General features: G+C 38.4%; 1 protein-coding gene across 1 annotated transcript in view; it reads right to left on the bottom strand.

The window, feature by feature from the left end:
- The window catches only part of LOC122791269, a 564,593-nt gene that overhangs the window by 207,082 nt on the left and 336,298 nt on the right, over positions 1–21,213 (bottom strand). The window contains exons 6-7 of the mRNA XM_044058939.1: positions 13,023–13,164; positions 7,377–7,544 (exon numbers count right to left, since the gene is read on the bottom strand). Coding sequence (XP_043914874.1) covers positions 7,377–7,544; positions 13,023–13,164 — 310 coding nt within the window. The remainder of the gene's footprint in view (positions 1–7,376; positions 7,545–13,022; positions 13,165–21,213) is intronic.

Below are 21,213 nucleotides of genomic sequence, written 5' to 3'. Positions count from 1 at the left end.
ACTATCGCCGATAAGCCTGACTAGCTTGGTCTGCAAAGCTATGGAAAGGATCATCATGGACCTCATAAATAAAGATATTGGGGACCTACAAACACTGGATCCTACCCAGTTTGGCTTTGTTAAGGGCAGATCCTGCCTCTTAAACCTGGTTGATTTCTTTGAAACAGTCACCAAGGCCATTGACGAGGGAAGGTGGTCCACACAGCCTACCTGGACCTCGCAAAAGCCTTCGATACAATACCCCACTCGGGCATTATAGATAAGCTCACCAGCTTAAATATAAACCCCTATGTCACTAGATGGATTGCAAACTGGCTCAAGGACAGAACCCACATGGTTAGAATTGCTGGAGCCATGTCAGACTCCTAACCAGTTACAAGTGGTGTCCCACAAGGCTCAGTCCTGGGACCTCTCTTGTTCGGTATATATTTCTCGGAGGTACAGGTCAACACAGAAGGACTGTGGCTGACCAAGTTCGCAGATGACTGCAAACTGGGCACCATAATCGACTCTCCAGCCAACACAAGCATCCTCCAAAAGGGCCTCATAGAAACAGACAACTGGTGCCAGAGCCATGGCCTCAAGCTAAATGCCAAACAGTGTATAGTCATCCCTTTGGCAAAACAAAGTGCCCACAAATTACCACATAGGTGGTAATCCATTAAGTACAGAAGAAGTAATTAGGGACCTGGGGACCCAAGTTGATAGCAATCTCTCATTTGACAACCACGTGGCCAAAGTGGTTAGAAAACATTTTATATAGCCCACCTAATCATGAAGGGATTCACATCTAGATCAGGGGAGGTCATCGTGCCTCTTTACTCATCCCTCATCAGGCCCATAATTGAGTACAATGCCCCTTTTGGATGTACCTTACCAGACACCTGCAGCAACTGGAAAGACCCCAAAAGTACCTCACCAAGAGGATCAAAGGGCTCAAACAGATGCCATATGCTGCCCGGTTAAAGAAACTCCAGCTCTACTCAGTGGCATACCGCCTGTTCAGAGGCGATCTGTGCCTGACATATAAAGCCATGTCCAACCCGGAATTAATGGACATGCTGCACCTCAGAAAACCCAAATCCCATCGAGCTACGCGCTCGAGAGACTTGAACCTCAGCACTGAAATAAATAGGACATGCTGGAGGGACAGATTCATAACCCAGAGGCTCCCTTCACTCTGGAATAAAATCCCAGTCCAGGTTAGGCAGAGTCCCTCATTGACTCTCTTCAAGAGGAATCTTGATGAGTGGATAGGAGATCGTAGGTTTACCCCGGGTATCACTTCTGTGTCACTGTTAGACAGAGGCACAGTATACTAACCTCGAAAAAGGGCATAGCAAAATAAATTTAAAATGGGTGGTGAAAGCCAAACACATTCTGGCTAGGCTTATAAATGCACCAGGGCAGATACCCTAGTATGAACCTATGAACCTAGAACTTGTTAAACTGATTCTCTTTTTGCTCATTATCATTTCGTTTCCCCTAGGAACAAATGTAAAATCATGTTTATGTTTTACTGAAACAGTCAGTATTCTGAATTTCTGAAGCAGGTCTCCCAGAAGGAAGAGCAAATCCTTTTCAAAGTCCATTTCAAGTTCACTGTATTGACTGCTGGGCAGGGTCTCCCACAGGGTTACTCTGGTCTTTGCAAATGGTCAAATTTTGTCTGTCTTATTATTCAAATAAAACAGGTAGAAGTCTGCCTAATTTCTGCTTATAGATAATAAGCATCATGTTCATTGTGTTGCAGAGCTGTGAACAATAAAGCCATTGATTCAACTGCACCATTACAAGACTTTGTAATACTTTGGCCTGCAACATGCATGACCCGCATATAATGTACATATGGTCATTCTTACTCAGGTGAATGTTATAGTGATAGGATTGCCAAACTTCTGATTCATTTACAGCACAAGAGACTGTGCACCATGAACTTGTGACATCATTTGGGTAACACTGCTACTAAGGAGGAAATACACTGATTATCGCAAACTTCAATTATCATAGGATCATAGGAGATTACTAGGCTAATGGCTCTGAGGCCCTTACAAGCCTAGTCAAGAGTTTACCCCCCAAAAAAAACTTCAATCATCACCTGTCAACCCTGTCAATGAGGGACACAGGTGGAACCTTTGGGACAAATTTGTGGTTACCCATCCAGTCATCAAGTCTGTGCTTGAAGATGGTCAGCAATGTACTTGTTTGACATGTATGCGGAGTCTATTCCAGAGATGGGGCAGCCTCTGGGAGGCAAACCTGACTCTCCAGCAGGTTTTGTTAATGTTACATATTAGATTTAAACCTTTCAATCGGGTTAGACTTATGAACATGGAGCATCTCTAGTAGAGCAGGCTTTTGGCTTGTAAGTGAGACACAGATCACCTCTGAGCAATCTGTACGATACAGAGTAGAATGATAGTGATTTGAGCCTGTCCACATAGGGCAGGTGTTGGAGGCCATGGATTCTCTTTGCAAGTTATTTCTGTGGCTTTTCCAGTTGGTGCAGGTGTTTGGAGAGGTGCATACCAAATGGGGCATTGTACTCAATTATTGGCTACTGAAAGATGAGTACAGAGAGGTAATAACCTCTTTTTTTCTGGATGCAGTCCCTTTACTTATGAGATGAACCAAGTAAAAGGCTTTTCTGACCACTGCTGCTAAATGATGGTCAAATGTGAGATTGTTGTCAACTTGTGTACCCAGGTCTCTCACCACAGGTTGTGTGTTTAGGGGGTTGCCGTTAATGTGGTAATCAGTAGGGGCCATATTTTTGCTGAATAGGATAATACTTTTTTGCATTTAGCTTAAGGCCATGACTTTGGCACCAGTCATTTGTTGCTGTGAGACCCTCTTAAAGTATGTTAACATCATTTGGGGAGTCAATGACAACACCCAACTTACAGTCATCCACAAACTTGGTCAGCCACAGGCCTTTTGTCTTTGCCTGGACCTCTGAGAGTAGATGCCAGACAACAGGGGTCCCAGGCCAGATCTCTTGGGGATACCATTAGTGACAGATCTGCTGTTTGAGGTGGTGGCAGTTATTTTGACCTTGTGAGTCCTATCAGTGAGTCAGTTGGCCACCCACCTGATAAGATAGGGATTTACGCCAAGTTGTGTTAACTTTTCGAAGATGCCCAAGTCATAGTTTGTGTCAAAGGCTTTGGCCAAGTCAATGACGTTCCCTCATCCAGTGCCTTGGTGACAGTCTCAAAAATGTCAACTAAGTTCAACAGGCAAGATCTGCCCTTGATGAATCCAAACTGAGTGGGGTCAAGTGCTTGGAGATTGCCTATGTCCTTGTTTATGAGGTCCATAATAATAATAATACACTCCATGGCCTTACAGGTCAGACTTGTCAAGTTAATGGGGCGATAGTTTCCAGGGCCAGTAGTGGCACCACCTTTATGCAAAGAGATGACAATGGCAGTTCTCCACTCTGCTGGAATGAAGCCTGTACTTAGGCTATGGTTTAATAGGGTGCTCAATGGCATGGCTATTTCTTGCTGGAGATGTTGCAGAATACAGCCTGAGATACTATCAGGTCGCATGGAAACTGTGTTCTTTGCCTTGGATAGGGCCTTTAACACTTGATCTATGGAGATGTGCGGTGCGGGGCAAGTATTGGGGACACTGAATGGGACTTTGGGGGGGACGGGGGATGGCATGTGCACTGAACCTATCTGCTAGCAGGTTGGTTAAGTCAACAGGATCAGTGTAAGTGGTACCATTAAGAACTAATTTGGAACAAATCTGGGCTTTGCCATGGAGGTATCTGATGTAACTGAAAAAGGCTTTGTGGTTAACCTTTGCTTCAGAGGCAAGTTTCGATTCATAATTGGCTTTGGAGGTTTTCACTAGTGATCTAATTTGCTTGTTGAGGCTAAGGAGGGAGTTTTTCCAGTTGGGAATGTGTGCCTTTTTACCCTTGGACAAGAGTTTTTTCCTTTTGTTGTAAAGACTGTTGACAGAGGATGTCCACCACATAGGTTTGTGTTTCCTTGAGGAGCAGGTTTTAGTTTTGTTGGGTATGGCTGAGTCCATGCAGTTGTACAGGTGCTTGTATACTGCCCTGATATACTGTTCAGCATATCTGTCTGCATCCTGTGAGGGGAGCGGTGGTGTGAAGCTACTGATACCCTCCCTTAGAAGGTTGTAGTCAGTTTTTGAAAAATCTTTTAGCCTGGTTACGGCGGGGGTGGGGGTGGTGGTGGATGGGATAGACACTTTGAATGAGAGAGACCGATGGTCTGATCTTACCAGGGAAGAACTTACTATGGGGGTGGTGCAGAAGTCACCCATGTTGGTGAGAACCAAGTCTAGAATGTTATCTCCCCTTGTGGGGGATGAGACAAACTGGTCTAGTGTGTTAGAACTGATGAAGTCAAGGAATTGTTGGGTGGGTGAATTAGAGCAGGAATAGTTCACCCACTTTATGGTGGGGTACTTGAAGTCACCAAGGATCAGGGTTTTAGGGGGTACCTTGATGGACTCAAGTAGGTCCAGGTAGGAGGAATGGGTGTCATGAGTCATGAAGGGGAGTCTATAGCTGGCTATAACTTGGATGGGTGTCTTGCCAATTGTCAATTGCACCTGAAGAAGTTCTAGTGCATCATGCTGGCAAACCAGTCTGGAGGTGTGTTAATGAAAATAGAAACTCCACCATCCTTAGTCTTCCCAACCTCATTTTGGGGTCAGAAAATGTGGAATGAGGTATAGCCTGGTAAGGCAGAGGTGCTCTCTGCAGCCTTGAACCAAGTTTCTGTGACTGCACAGATGTCAGCATCTTCCAGTGCTAGGAAGATGCTGACATCTGTGCAGTGTATCATGTACCTTAAGGATGCTGACAGCTTCTATGAAATCAAGCATCACAGTGGGAGTGACCCTGTGTATAAAACACTCATACTTGTTACAAATGAAATGTTGAGTACAGGGTTCTCCTAATGTGACTAACCTCTCTCAGAAAAATGCCCTGTCACTATACTCGGTATAATTTAGACTTCTTAGGGGAGACTTATGCCTGGCTTACAAAGCAATCTCCAATCCAATCCTAATGAATTTGCTGCACATCCATAAATCAAACGGGAGTAAAGCTACCCATTCCAGTAACCTAAATAAGGCCTGCAACTTGAATAGGACATGCTGGAGGGACAGATTTGTCTCCCAGTGACTGCTGCATCTTTGGAATAGGCTGTCAATTCATGTGAAGCAGAGGACCTCTATGACACTGTTCAAGAGGAACCTGGAAGAGTGGATGGGGCACCGTAAATTCTTACTGGGGATAGCACCCATAATCCTCCTGGATATGGGCAGTCATTAATAAATACAATCCTAGGTATTGACTAGAGTATCTATGGCATTACATATGATCATATTCTACATGGAAAGAGTTGTCATCCCCCTCATACATTAAAATCTATCCCATATGGAGATTTCTAAGGATAAAAAGACTTTGCAGTGATAAAGAGGAGTGTCAGAAATAGAAAAAGCAATTAAAATGTTTATAAATAGAGGCTATGATAATGAAGTAATAGAAGAAGGCATAAATAAATTATCTAATAAAGTAGTGAAGGTAGGACAATATGCAAAAAGAAGGGGTAAAGGAACAGAAGTAGCAACAGGACAAAGAATGTTTTTTGTTACCAAATATCAATATTTTCTGAAAAGTTTAGCAAATTAATCAAACATAACTGAGGGATTTTGGAAAAATGCAAACAATGGAAGTTCTTAGTTAAGAGCCCACCTCAAATTTCGTACACAGGGGGCAGAAGCATTAGGGACTTTGTAGTGCATGGGAAGTTCCATTTACCAGACACAAAAGTATGGAACTTTTAGTGCAAGGTACCTTCCCTTGTGGAAAGTGCAAGCGTTGCAGGTAAATAGTACAAAGTTTTGATGAGATAAATACAAGGAAGTTTCAAAAGAAAGGGGTTTTTAGATGTGATAGTGAGAGTAATTTATGTCATGAAATGTCCTTGTAACAAGGTATATATAGGGGAAAGTAAAAGAAGTTTTGCAACCAGGTTAAAAGACATCTAAGAGATATTCATGAGGGCAAAGAGGAGAGCCCAGTAGCTTTACATTTTTTGGAGCATCATAATGGTACGCCTTATAGGTTACAGGCTACTATTTTGGAACAAATTGAAGGTCAAGATATAAATGATAGTAATATTAAAAGAAAACTGTGGAGAAAAGAATCTATTTTTATTCTGAAATTTATCTCTAACCCCAATGGGGCTTAACAAAGAATGTCATTGGAAATGTTTCCTGTGAGTGTTTTCTATTAGGTTTTAATTTTTTAATGGTTTGTTTAATTAGATAATTAGTTTAATGGATGCATATGTTTAAGGGAAACTTGGGAAAGTGAAGGTATACTCTGTAAAGGTTTAATATCCGAGGAGCTAGAGAAGTGTGTTTTGCTGAGTTTTCATGTCTGCTTGTTATTTTAATAAATCATGCTAAAGTGTGAACATTGGTTGTTTTTTTTTTCTTTGTGTGGTGAATAATCTGTGGTATTACATTGGGATGAAACAGCTAAGCTTGACCTCCAGGTCGATAGTCTAGTAACCTGTTATGATGCTATGTTCATATCATAGGACGGAAGTAAGAAAGTACCGACATACTATGAGAAGATGAGTATAACTTTGCCTAGTATATGTCCACAGCAGCACACATTATAATTGCTAATGACATATACCTAATTAGATAGTGGTCCTTAAAGAAGAAATATAAATAGAGCAATGACCCTAATGTAATACACTACACCACCAAGTCTCAGTTATAATTTCTGCAGGCTCTGCTAAGTAGTTGGAGATGGTGATGAGATGTGTTCTGCTCACCATGCTGTGAACATGGTAACCCTCCATAACTTGTGCATGAATGCATGTACATATATTAAGAGGCATAGTGGCTCCAGAAGTAATGTGGACCACATGTCCCCCACACAAGGGAAGGACAAGGGAATTAAAGAAAAATGCCCTCATTGTTGGAATGTTGGAAAAGGCACAAGCAAACACTGTGCCTGCCTGGATGATGATTCCACGAGACAGCTAGTGTCCTTGTGATGGACATGTCCCTGTGCTGTTAGTGCAAGGGAGGAATGAATGGGTCTAGTCCATCTAGGGAAGACTTGAAGGTCAGCAAGCACATGGTCAAATGCATGCACAGACACACACACAACCACACGCACACACGCACACACACACACACACACACACACACACACACACACACACACACACACACACACACACACACACACACACACACACACACACACACACACACACATTTGACAGAACCACTCTTTGCAGATATCCACGTGATTAAGATTTATACCCTTGAACAAACTCTCAAACTAAAGAATTTCTTACCCAGATATTGTTTCAGCTATGAAGCAGGCAGGCATAAAAGGGAGTATATCTCTATCTGGCATACTCCAAGAAATATTCACTGATGTCAGGTCAACACTGTTTATTTTGGTCCTTAACACTTCAGATTTCTGGAGCCCATCTGGACCCAGGACTGTGATAGTTTTGATTCTATACAAAACAAAAACAGGCAGTGTTAAAACACGGCATGAAAAATGTTATACAGGCATACATACTATGAGAAAAATCAGACCTTTGATGTCATGAATTCAGAAGTGTATGACTATATTGTTTACATAATGATTCACTATTCATTGGTTGATTGAAAGGTAATAAATCAGAACTATACTAGCGAATCATTGAAGTAGCAATGCCACAACTATTCACACACCTGTGCTTCAGAATAAACACTAAAAAAAGTATTTTGCCAGCTCTTCCATGAACCATCCAGCACAGGAACTTTTCAGATCCTGCATCCCTAAATATACAGACTCCGTGTTGTACAAACTCAAAGGAAGGCGGACACATAGAGGCCCAACAAAATCATTCATTGACAGCCCACCCATTTACTGAAACATGCATAACAGACCACTCATAATAAAATGAGATAAAAGTTCATTTTCAAATTATCCTGCCTCATTTGTTACATTGCATTGACAGAACACATAATGTAACAAATGCTTAATTATCTGGATTAACTCCTACATCTTTCCTGAAAAATCTGTACTGCTTTTTATTTAAATATGGGGCCCTACCACCTTTACTCATGTCTTTTTTAACATACAAGGACATGAAGCTCCCAGACACAAAACAAAGATCCATTGTTAAACACAACGCTGTGCTGCACTTTGGTATTTGACTGTGATCTAAAGGCAATTTCAGAATATGGTACATTGCATTTGTTGTATTCTGAAACTGATAACATGAATTTATTCATATATTCAGCCTAATATCCTCACAGTGGAACACACAAGGTCGGCTTTGGTGATCAGGACATGTCTTTTATGTTTCTGGTTTCACTATTTTCTGGCTTTTATACTTTTCCCTTATTTTGTGCTTATGCACTCACTCTCACATTTGAAATTGTGACAAAACTGTGCACTTAAAAGAGTTCCTGAATCAAATTTGCCAAGGTACTACTAGTTACTTTTATTCCAAATAGTATGTCATAAGATTAAAGTGTGCCTGTTGAAAACTTGTCTGTGTTTTGGCAAGTATAATTTTCCCACTGATACATTTTACATATTTAATGCAATTCAGTTACAGCTTTAGACATATGTGAATTTGTAAGGCAAGAGTTCTTTGAGTGGTCATAGGGTTAATATGGTTAGTGGACTGAGCAGTATTATACACATTTCATTCACACTAAAGACAAAAATATATAAAAAAAATCTGAACATGCATATAACTAGCTCAGGTGTAGTGTTATCTAATTAGGAAAAAATAATACAGATATAGTAAATTATTAGAACAGAGGAAGAAATGTCACATACATCGATATGAGCTTGGTATTTCAGATTAACCTACAAAGGGTAGCAATAATTTTGTAGTCTTTGGTAGCATAGCAGTACTAAAGTAACCATTTATAAAATGATATAGAGGTGAAACTGTTCGGCAGAATGAATATTGAGTGCTGGGATTTTCATATACTAAGACCAAATATGAAACATACATGTCTTATAGCTGTGTTGATCATAGTTTGAGGAACAAAGCGGCTAAACTAGGAACTTGCAAAAGACTGTATCGTAGAAATTCTGAGAAAGCTGCAGTGAGTCAGCAAGGCTGGGAGAGGAAGGTCAAGCAGTTTGTGTACTTGTAAACTGGTAAGTTAATACATTGCAGATACAGAGGGAGACAATCTTTAATAGGTTATGTAATGGTGTTTTCCTGCTGGTGCCATTTTGATCAGGTGACTTGTCCTGTTCATAATTATTTGGAAAGTATTGTAGGCACTGTCAGCCACTCAGAATTTGTAGGGCATTTTCTTTCTGTGACAGAAATATCCTTTTAAGTAAGGTAGCCTTAGCAGATAGTGTGATCAGATCAAAGATGCTGCAATCATTTTATTTCTGCAAAGTTACTTTCACATGAGTGCTTAGGTTGACTAAGATGCATTCCAAAGTTGTGATATTTCTACTTCTGCACTATGAATATTGATAAGCTATTTGCAATGTCAAAAATGTGCCAATTTAGATGTGCATTTCTAATGCTGGCAGCAGTACTTTTGTTTTGGTGTAATTGATTAGTGGCACTTTAAAACAAACCAAATGGCTGTTACAGAAAAGCTATTGATGAGATGGAAAGCAGTATGGCCACATGATTTTTCAACACTTAAAATAGCTATATCATATAATGCAAAATTCAGCTAAGAAAGAGCAAAAGTAAAATAAAAGACTGTATGAAGAAAACAAATAGTAGCAAACTAAGGCCTCAGCCCTAAGGGACACTAACAATAAGACTGGTTGGGAAGAATAACCAATGATTATTCAGAAACTGTAAGAGCTGTTAATTTAAGCATTCAAACAATCAAAAAATACTAAGCTGAACTAAACTATTTCTGGTTAATTCATTCATTGGGAGGTGCCATGAGAAACTGAGTTAAATGCTTTCTTTATATGCACTAAATGATACCTGATTTTGTCTGTATTTCTCCATGTAGCATTCGTTATTTTGAAAAGTTCTGTATGGTATTGCAGGCATTGTGTGCAGGTCTGAAGCACAAAAGAACTGAGACAACTGGGGACTTGTGGACACATTGAGTACTCACACAAGACATCTGCAACAGCTGGAAAGGCCACAGAAATACCTCACTAAAAGAATCACAGGCCTAAAGCAGATTCCCTATGCTGACCGTCTAAAAAAGCTCCAGCAATACTCTGTGGCATATTGTCTACTCAGAGACGATCTCTGCTTAACATAAAATGCCATGTCAAACCCTGAGCTGTTGGACATGCCCTACTTAAAGAAATCCTAATCCCTCAGAGCCACACACTCCAGGGATCTAAACCTTGTCATCACAATGAACAAAACATGCTGGAGGGATAGGTTCCTGACCCAGAGACTCTCCATACTCTGGAATAGACTGTCCATACATGTCAAGCAGAGCGCCTCCTTGGCCCTCTTCAAAAGAAACCTTGACAATTGGATGGAAGATAGGAAATTCACCTCAGGGATCCTGTCAGTTGCCCTGCTAGACAGGGGTCCAGGGAAGTAAATATCGTGGGAAGAAATATCCAGGGAATTGTTATGGCTAGGCTTGTATAGGTCCTAGGGCTGATAACCTAGTACCAACCTATGAACCTATGAACCTATACTCTCTTGTTCTAGTTATTGATGTCAGCAATGCATCCATGCTTGAACAATAAGATAACAGCTGCCATGCCCATAGGTCAGGGATGGTGTTAGTAAATAAGGAAGTGTTAGTAATGTGAGGTAACACGGTGACGAGTGAGAATGTGTTATTAGCCTGCAGTTTAGCACAGAGGATTAAGGCTTGGAAATTCTAACAAAGTTCATTCCCTCAGTCTCTTTGTCTATTGTGGGCAGCCAAGTAGGAACATGAATTAGATAGCAGTTGCTGTCATCCTTGTAATGAGGCACTTGTACCTACTGAGTTTACTGGGTTAACAAATAAATAAATCAAAATGATAAAAAAAAAAAAAAACTTCATCTTCTGCAACTCTTCTATTGGAGGGTAATTTTAGTAGCAGTTTCTAGTATTAGTTCTTAGTTTTAGCATGAAAAAGGATGATTAGTCTATTATTTGCATGTCCTGATGAGCTTTAGAACAATTAGAGGTACTATTCTCTCTGTCAATTGCTTAGCTGGTTTCTTGTTGTGCATTTTTCTTTACGTGGATGTATGATTGAGTGGTACAAATATCAACAGAAGGAAGACGAACTGAGTGCAGATTTGGGATATCACATATCAATATCAAAACTTTTTGATATTCTGGAAGTTTTGACATTGGGGTGGGAATGTGTGACTGTTTACAGGTTAAGGTTAGAATAAAGGCAAGTAAGAGAAAAGATGTAGTTTTGTTCATGATTGTTGATGTATGTAGTGTGAGTGTTATGTGTGGTGGTAGTACTGAAAGTTTTTTTATTTTTCTGTGATAAGGTGGATGGTTGAGGTTGGGACAGGGTTACGATTAGGGTTAGCACATATTAATAAGGTGGACCACCTTACTAATGCGTCCTAACCCTACCTCCAGTTCTACACTTTACTTTATACCTTTCTATAGCGCTACCACTATTCAGATAAATTATGTCTGAAGATAGTAGTAGAGTTTTGTAAGTATATTGCTTGTCTTCCTTTTGTGATCTTTAGTTTCTGGTTGTTTAGGTTTTTAGGTGGTTCATTGCTCAACCCACTGGTATCAATTCATTCAGTTTCGATGTTTCAGCATTTTGCCCAATGGTCATAGATCCAGATTGTGACAGCAATACATGTGACTCTGAGGAGAAAAGAACATACTGAGCTTCGAAAAGGGCTTATGGTAAAAATAATGCCTGACACTAATGATTAGTGAGAAAGAGTTTCATCATTTATTTTTTTCTGACAAGGTAGTTAACTTATTTCTAAAATTAGTATCACTGGCAGCGTCATTTTTTTTATGTGTGTTTATACTTGTTGCAGACAAGATAATCAGTTTATTACTGGGCTTGTTTGCAATCTTTTTACAGTTCTGTAGTACCTTTAATGCTTGAGTTTTTTTTTATTCTCACATATTGTCACCTACCCTTTTAGCTTCTTTCCATGGAGGACCTGTGCAAATGACCCCCTTAAGAACATACCAGCATTTCAGCTACATGGCTTCTAAACGCCCCTGACCTTTTACTTTGTCAGGCTTTACTGGTACATTCTGGCCAATAAAGCAATCTACTACAAGCTGTAGACATGCATGTTTGGCCTTTTTTTGACAACATTAGTGCAGCATAAGTGGATTATTTGACTGGACTTTAGAAATAGAGCTTGAAATGAAGCCTCATGTCCATAATCAGGGTGCCTGCAAAATATTCCAAATAACATCCAAACCAAAGATTAAAAGGATCACACAGACAAACCATTCAGTAAAAACTGCCAAAAAGACTGAGCCAAGCTACAGCCTCCACTGTGTGATACCTTAAATCTTCTGTAGTGGAGGCCTATGGGATATATGCAAATGATACCTTAAGGAAATTCCAGTGTTTCAGCTACATGGCTTCTGCATGACCATGACTATTTTCTTTTTAAGTCTTTATTGGTATATTCAGGCCAATGAAGCCAGACCACAGTAGTTCTAAGCAAATAGTTCACTTTTATTGAAGTGACAAGGTAAAAAAAAGGTCAAAATATGCATGTCTTTCATGCTTACACAAAAAGATGGAAATATTAATGCATTTTTGAAACATAAAAGATGCTGACAATTTTATATATTTTATGAAATGCTAAGGTGTTTACCAACAAGATCACTGTTGACTCATTTCTTCAGTTATATACTAATAAAAAAACTTCCATTTCTGAAGCCTGCAGTGAAAGTCTAATTCAGAAATCTTCAATATGTAGTATAGCAGAATACAGAATACAACTCTACTCTTGCAAAATAAATAAATGAGATTTATGCAGAGTAGATAGTAAAATTAAACTATAACAGTCTCAGTATATTACCTTTCATTAGAGCTGAAAGAAGAGATTGTGAATGAAATATCATCATACGGAAGGGCAGCTATATTTTCCCCATGTAGTGGTGTAGGATCAGAAAACTCAGGCCTGTTTATACCAAACAAACAATCTGCAACTGGCTTTCCAACTGAAAAAAATAACATCAAATACAGGTGTGGTTAACATGATCTGAATAATTAGCAATACTCAACTCAACGATTCCATTTTCAGTCCTGTGCAAAACACTATACCAGTCTGGCTTTGTAAAAGGCCGATCATGCCTGCTTAACTTAGATGAATTTTTTAAAAGGGTTTCTGAGGTCATAGACAAGGGGCATGCAGTCCATGCTGCCTATATGGACCTTGACATGGTTTTTGACACTATTGTCCATGCTGTAATTATTGAAAGATCACTGGATGGGTAACTGGCTGTTTGTCAGAAACCATACCATTAAAGTTGAACTGTTTGCTCTAGACAGAAAACCATTACCAGTAGTGTCTCTGGGCTCTGTTCTGGGTCCCCACCTCTTTGGCACATACTTATCTGGTATGAAACCTGATGTCAATAGACTATATCTAATCAAGTTTACTGAAAATTACTAACTGGGGGTGGTTATAAAATTCTATTCTGACACTCAAATTCTCGAGCAAGGGCTAGACCAAACTGATGCTTGGTGTATTAATCATGAACTTACTCTCAATACCATGAATGCAGTATAGTTTCTTGTGGTAAAGCGAGCATTACTTCAACATACTAGACAGATAATGTTGCACTTGTATCTGACAAAGTCATCCCAGACTTGGGTACCTGTGCTGTAAGAAACTCTCCTTTGACCACCATGTTCTCAGATGGTTAGATAATCCTTCTACTTTTGTAAAGCTTATCTTTTGTGGCATCTCCTCAAGGTCCAAAGAAGTTATAATCTCAATTTATTCAACCCTTATTAGGACCATCATTGAATATAATGCAACTTTTGACATGTATCTCGCTAAAAACCTAAACCAGCTTGAAAGACCTCAATGTTTCCTCATCAAAAGTATCTTATGTCTCACTACCCTTAGTTACTTTGATAAAATAAAAGGTCTGTCACTCTATTATTATTTATTATTATTATTTTTGTATTTGTTAACCAGGTTAGTCTAACTGGGCCCAGAGTGCCCTTTTTCAGCGGAGACCTGAGGAGAAAAGCTCCAGGAAAGTAATTAAAAAATAAGAAAAATCCTAACAATTCAGTACAAAAACAGAGAGAAATATACAATACAAATATATACAAGGCAAAATTACAGTATTTTGAGAATGCAGTAGCAAGATGTTTAAGAAATTTGGTTAGCATTAAGTTATTTACAAGGACTGTAGCAATGCCTAAAAGAAAAAAAAATTCAGAGTAATATCATGACATAGTACAACAAAGATGCATTTAATAGCATAGGTACTAACTGCAGAGAGAGTAATATGTGTAGACAGATAGATACAGTAGACTCCCTCTTATCCAGACTGGACCTTAGGCCAGATAAACTAATGGCGAGTTAATCAGAAAAAGCATACAAAATAGAATTTATAGGTTATAAATCATCTAAAATAACAGGATTTGTGTTAATATGCATTTTTCTAATAAATATGAAGTCTAAAACTCATATGTCTGTCATTATTTAGCCCAGAGGAGGTGGAAATGTTGTTCTTCTCTGTTTATTTTTGCTAGGGCTACAGCAGAAATTTGATGGCCAGTTAAACAGGAGGCCGGTTAAAGAGAGGCCATATAAGAGTGAGTCCACTGTAGCAGATACCAGGCAGATATATTAATTGAGAGAAAAATAAAATCCATTAGGTAATTTCCTGACAAATACAGATCCATGCATGTTGGAAATGAATTTTTAGTTGCTTTTTGAATTTGCCACTTTTGGTAGTGGAGTGAAGGGACAATGGAAATTTGTTCCATGACTATGCAGTTGAATGACTGTAAAGTATTTTTCCAATATTTTTGTTTGGCTTGGTCACCTGCAGTAGGTTTTGTTGTGTGCTTCTGAGGTCATGATTGGGTGTGTAGTATTTAATTATAGATGTAATATCAGGGTAGGATTGTGGCTATTTAGGATGCTGTGTGCAATTTGTAGTTGTGATATTTGAAGCATGTGATGGAGCTCAGGCTATCTTAAGATTTTCAGGGATATACAAAGATGAGATATGTAGCTATTATTGGCTGCGAATCTGGCTATCTTGTTATAGGTGGTTTCTAGTTTGGTTAAGAGATTATTTTGGAGGTTAGTATGTATGGGAGCAGCATACAGCATGGGTAGTAGAATAAATGTTTGAGCCAGTATAGGTCTAGATTTCTTAGGTATGTATATTTGTTGTTATGGTATAGAAGACCTAGTTTTGACTGGACTTTTTGATACAGTTTAAGATATGTAGGTCAAATTTTAACTGATCGTCTATAGTAACGCCAGGCAATTTGGTGTTTGAGTCAGCGGTGATAATTGTATTATCTAAGGATGAGATGGTGAAGTTTTCTTTACCTGGATTGAGGTTTTTTGGAATGAAAAGGAATTCGTCTTTTTTGTGGTTGAGAAGCAGGTTATTTTTCAGTTAGCCATTGTTCTACTAGGTGCAGAGATTGTTGAGTGACAGTGTGGCGATTCTATATATTGTCGGAGGTGTTAGTAATTGTGGAATTGTCTGCATATTGTATTAAGGTAGAGTGGGGGCAGGAGACATGGAGGTTATTTGTAAATATATTAAAAAGTAGGAGTCCCAGGAGAAAACCCTGAGGAACCTCAGTCTTAACAAGATGGAAAGGGGAGAAGGATGTTTGCCATCTGATGGACTGATATCTGTCTTAGAGGTAGCTGTTAAACCAGGAGGTAGTGGATGTAGAGAGTTGTAGGTTGGAAAGTTTGTTTAGGAGGATCGGATGGGGAACAGTATCAAACACTTTGGATAGGTTGAGGAATAGACCTGATATGAGTTTATTATTATCTCTGGCTTGGGTAATGTTGTGTGTGAAAGATAGTAGGGCAGTGGTAGTACTGTGCAGGGGATGGAAACCGTGCTGTGTGGGTGTAATTAGGTTTGCCTGTAAGAGGTGATGTAGTATTTGTCTATGTATACATTTTTCCAGTATCTTGGATAAGGGGGGTGATATGGCAACAGGCCTGTAATTTGAGGTTCTGTAGAATTTCCTCCCTTGTGGAGGGGTATTATGAAGAATTTTTTCCAGATATCTGGTACTGTATTTTCATGGATGGATCTATTGATAAGTATAGATACAGAGTATACTATGGACTTGGCTGCATGTTTGAGAAATAATGGAGTTTGTCAGCTGATGGGGAACAGAGTTTGAGTTTAAGAAGTGATCTGATGAAGGAAGTTGCTACAGGTGCTAGGGAGAACAAGGGAAGAGGTGAGGTGGGAGGTGGAGTCTTAATATCGATAGTTTTTGGTTTAGTAAGCTTTTCTGTTGTTTCAATGAAAAAGTTGCAGTTTTATTAAAAGGTTTGTTAGGGAAGGGGTATGTGAATGTCAAACAGACCTCTGAGCGGTGATCTCTGCATAGCTTTCCATGCTATGAATGACCCAACACTCTTTGAACTCCATCATCTAAAAAGAACAATTGTAAACCAAACACCCCATTCCAGAAGCTTAAACCTACATTATCACAACAACAAGACTAGATGGTGTGTCAGATACCTAACCCAAAGTATACCCCATTCCTGGAATACAAAGCCCTAACCTATCAAGTAGAGCACTTCCCTAGCAATCTTTACCAGTCTGGATGAATAAATAGATTATCACAATTTTTCATCAGGAATATGTGGAGAAAGTCTACTTAATGGGTGGCACTGCTAGTCTTACACATAGTAGTGTGTAATGTGGGTGAGTTTCTTGATGGTCTGTTTTGGCCTTAAGCTTATTTAAAACCTATAAACCTATGGAACAGGCTGCTGCTACTTATCAAGCAGAATTTTTACTAAGCAATTTTTGGATGACTGAATGGGAGATCACAAATCTTCATCTGAGATATGTGGGTAAAATCTCTTTAATGGAGGACATTGTTAGTCTCCCATTAGTATTTGGTGATGTGGCTAAGCCTCTCAATGGCCTCCTTGTCTTTAGTTTTAGTAAGAACCTGTGAGTCAACAAACTCTGTGATCTACTGCATAATTCCTTAATTATAAGAGCATAATTATTGATCTAAATTTTTAGAAGGATATAGTGTATTGGATAATTAAGATCAAATCTGAGGGGGCGGAGCCTAGATGGCAAACTGAGAGCAGTTAAATTTGCGAGCTCCATAAACTAGTATAATAATATAGGAAAATGTTATTATTTTTAAGTTTAAAACATCAGAAATCTATACATAAACTACTAAACTACATAAATATCAATTTTGGTGGAGATATACAAAACTTTTCCTGTCAGGTAACTTGGAAATATATTGAGTCATTGAATATGAACTCAAGGAATTCTCATCCAGATGCTGCTTTGAAAAAAGAACTGCAATTGATGACATCTACCTTACAGGAACTATCTTTGAAGATGGATGGCTTTAAAAATGACTTAGAAAACCCCAAATTAAATTCTGAAAAACAGACTGATACTCTTAAGGAACTATTACAGCAACACCATACAAAAATAACAAATATAGAGACTTTTCTAAATGACATTGAAGGGAGACCAAAAGAGGAATAATTCCAAAAATAATTTCTTCTTAAACAGAATACATGGCTGCGTAACAAAATAGATGACTTAGAAAACAGGGAAAGGAGAAACAACATAAGGATCTTTGGTCTGCCTGAAAACACTGAAGGAGAAGACATTATTTCATTCTTAACAACCTGGATTCCTGAATTTTAGACTTGAAAGAGGGACTTTCATTTGGAATTGAAAGGGCACATAAACCATTGAGGAAATCTGCTTCTTACTCAAATACTCCACCTAGATCCATAGTTATAAAATTTCTTTCATTTCTGGACAAGGAACTAATATTAAAATCTGTTTGGAGAAAATCACCCTTAAAATACAATCAAAGCTTGATAAGGTTTGATAATGATTTTTCTTCCAGAATACTAGAACAAAGGAAAAAGGTCTGGCCAATAATAAAACTGTTGAAAAGAAACAACATTAAAGCGCAGCTGGCCTTTCCAGCCAAGATAAAAATACTTTTTTGCCAATGAGATGAGAATCTTTAATGACTTAGAAGAAGCTACTATATTCATCAAAAACAACATAGTGTCTATCCCAGATGATGGAATGGATGGCCCCTACTCTTAAAAGAATAAAAGAAACAAATCCTTGGACTGATGCTAGAAAGAATAAACAAAAAAAATGATTCCAAGATAGCTGTCCCAAAAAATAAGTCATAAAACTACATCTCTCAAAGTATCAACTGATATGGTACATCACTTGTCATCTGTTTTTACTTAAAAAAAAAGGATGGATTCTTAAACATCTGGGAAACGGTGATGATTTATTCAGAATATTCGAAGAGTCCAATAATTCTTCACGGAGGTAGGTCAAGATGGGCTACTATACATTATATATAAGCCAAACAAAGCAACATATAATACAAACATAGACGTTTCTATTCCCCTACTTGAACTCAATGAATACTTATCTTGTTCATTTTTCATTGATTTTACTTATAATAATTTAAGTAATTAATTAACTAATTCAACAATGTACCATTCATCAGAGTTCAGACTCAAATGTAACAAATTAACATCATATATAATAGTAGTAACAGTAAAGTGTTTTGAAAAAAATGCTGTCATGGAGACTAATGCCTTCTTCAGTTAAAGTATGATTTAGAAATGTCATTTATATCCTGGTTAAATAATAGTGCAAGCTTTTGTACAAATGTCATCATTATTCTGTCTAAATATAGTTAATATCAATTATGGCAGGTATCACAGCTATGAGTGCTGATTGATCAATCCTGATATGGTGTGCGTGGATGCAGCTGTGTCTGGCAGCTAGGACAAATGTCATTATTATTCTGTCTAAACATAGTTAATATTAATTAGGGAAGGCATAACTTCGAGTGCTGTTTGATCAATCCTGATATGGTGTGTGTGGATGCAGCTGTGTCTGGCAGCTAGTACAAATGTCATTATTATTCTGTCTAAACATAATTAATATCAGTTATGGCAGGTATCATAGCTTAGAGTGCTGTTTGATTAAGCCTGACATGGTGTATGTGGATGCAGCTGTGTCTGGCAGCTGTTATATGTTGCCGTTTTCATATCCAGGAAGCTGTGGGTTGCAGCTTGTGATCGAGGTTTACTGATGCTTGTGTATTAAGAAGAGACATTTGGTGTTTTCGCCTGGATCCAGGGGAAGGGGATGGATAGAACTGTGATTTGGGACATTTTGGCAGAGAATAGTTTGTTTGTATGTCTGCTAAGTGAGAGGTGGGAGGGCTGGAGGAGTGTGTTATCTCTTGTTATGGTGGCTTGCTGGGAGTTTTTTTTTTTTTTGCTCTGCTTGCTCTCTGTTCTTTTCCTGGCTGCTGCCTCACTGAAAGGGAGGGAATTTAGGCTTAAAGTTGCAGTGAAGTAAAGCTTTGCTTCAGGTGCATCGTGAGACTCTGGTAAACAGTACACAGACACACTCCCAGGTTGCTATGGCAATAGAGACAAAGTGACAATAATGCTGAATGGCTCTGAGGAGCCTCAGAGATGATTCTTGGCAATGACATTTTTGGTCTAAAAAAAAAAAAATATATATATATATATATATATATATATATATATATATATATATTCACTTTATAACCTCGAAATGCTAAAATATCGAATTTCAGTATCTCGAGACTATAAAACCGAATCCACAAAACACCGACAAACAAAAAGAAACCACATAACCAAAAACACCGCACAAACTACACTAACAATACAACACAACACCCACATCACAACATAAACAAAAAACAAAAATACACACAACTCACACACACACACACCTGCACCCCACATACACAACTCACACACACATACACCCACCCCACCACCCTGACTTATATATACTAACTCCGGATTGCACAAACACACACACAAAGCTCACTCCACACACATCATCCTCCAATCCCTCACACACACTCTAACTCCCACTCAAACCCCTACCCTTCAAAACACTCACTTACCTGACATAACACCTACATCCACACACGCACCACCACGCACAAACAAAACAACAACCCACACACATAGCTGCCAACTTCATAAATCAAACATATATTCAAGATATATGAAATTAATTATGAACATTCACTATTTGTAACATTCGACTTATATATATATATATATATATATATATATATATATATATATATATATAAAATAAAAGGGCTGTTTTAAACCAAATGTACACATATTGATGGTCTCCCAACATTTTTTTTAGCTCATTAAGTTGATTCTTGATAAAATAAATAAATAAATAATAAGCACAATTTTATATTTAAAATGTATTTTGGTCCAAACACATTAAGGACTTACATAAGAGTAGAAGTCTGAATTATTGTGAAAGACTAAGAGCACTTGGTCTTGTGCAGTACCCTTTGCAGTGGTCTGGGAGGTGAGCTTGCTCGGACGTGTTGGGCATATGGGGATAGCTGATTCTAGGGGTGTTTGGTGTTGCTGGGAAGTGCTAGAGAGTCATCAGATTTCCTTCATGGAAATATCTGTGGGAATGGAAAGTGTGTTGAGTGGTTCACTGGTAGAGTGGCCACTGCATGGAACAGGCTGGTAAAATGGAACAGGACAAATATTGGTTTGGATATTTTAAGAATAAACTGGAAACACACCACATGAACTAGTGAATGGTATTTTGGCAAAACTGGACAGGCATTGTTGCCCATGCTTGAAGTGCTGATATGTGTGCATGTAAGGATGGAAATGTACTTATAACAAATAAGAAACTAGAAGGGCCTCATAATTTAAAGTCTATGGACTGTATAAACATGCTTAGAAGGAGCTAATAATAAGAATAAACATTACAGCTTGTGGTCTCTCAAAAAACTAAGCAACAGCCAAAAAAAAAAAAAAAAAAAACACACACAATAGTTATGTAATATATGATTTTAGTAAATCTAGACATAAAATATATAATCGTCATATAAGATCATAAGTCTGTTGAATTTAGATATTAAAGACAGGATTTAATAACATGGGTTTGTGTATAATAACACTACTGTCTTAAGTT

This window comes from Protopterus annectens, chromosome 17.part0 (genome assembly GCF_019279795.1).
Source record: "Protopterus annectens isolate FY-2018-M chromosome 17.part0, PAN1.0, whole genome shotgun sequence".
Classification (NCBI taxonomy): Eukaryota; Metazoa; Chordata; order Ceratodontiformes; family Protopteridae; genus Protopterus; species Protopterus annectens.
The sequence above is the reverse complement of the archived record's forward strand: the minus strand, read 5'-3'. Positions and strand labels throughout refer to the sequence as shown.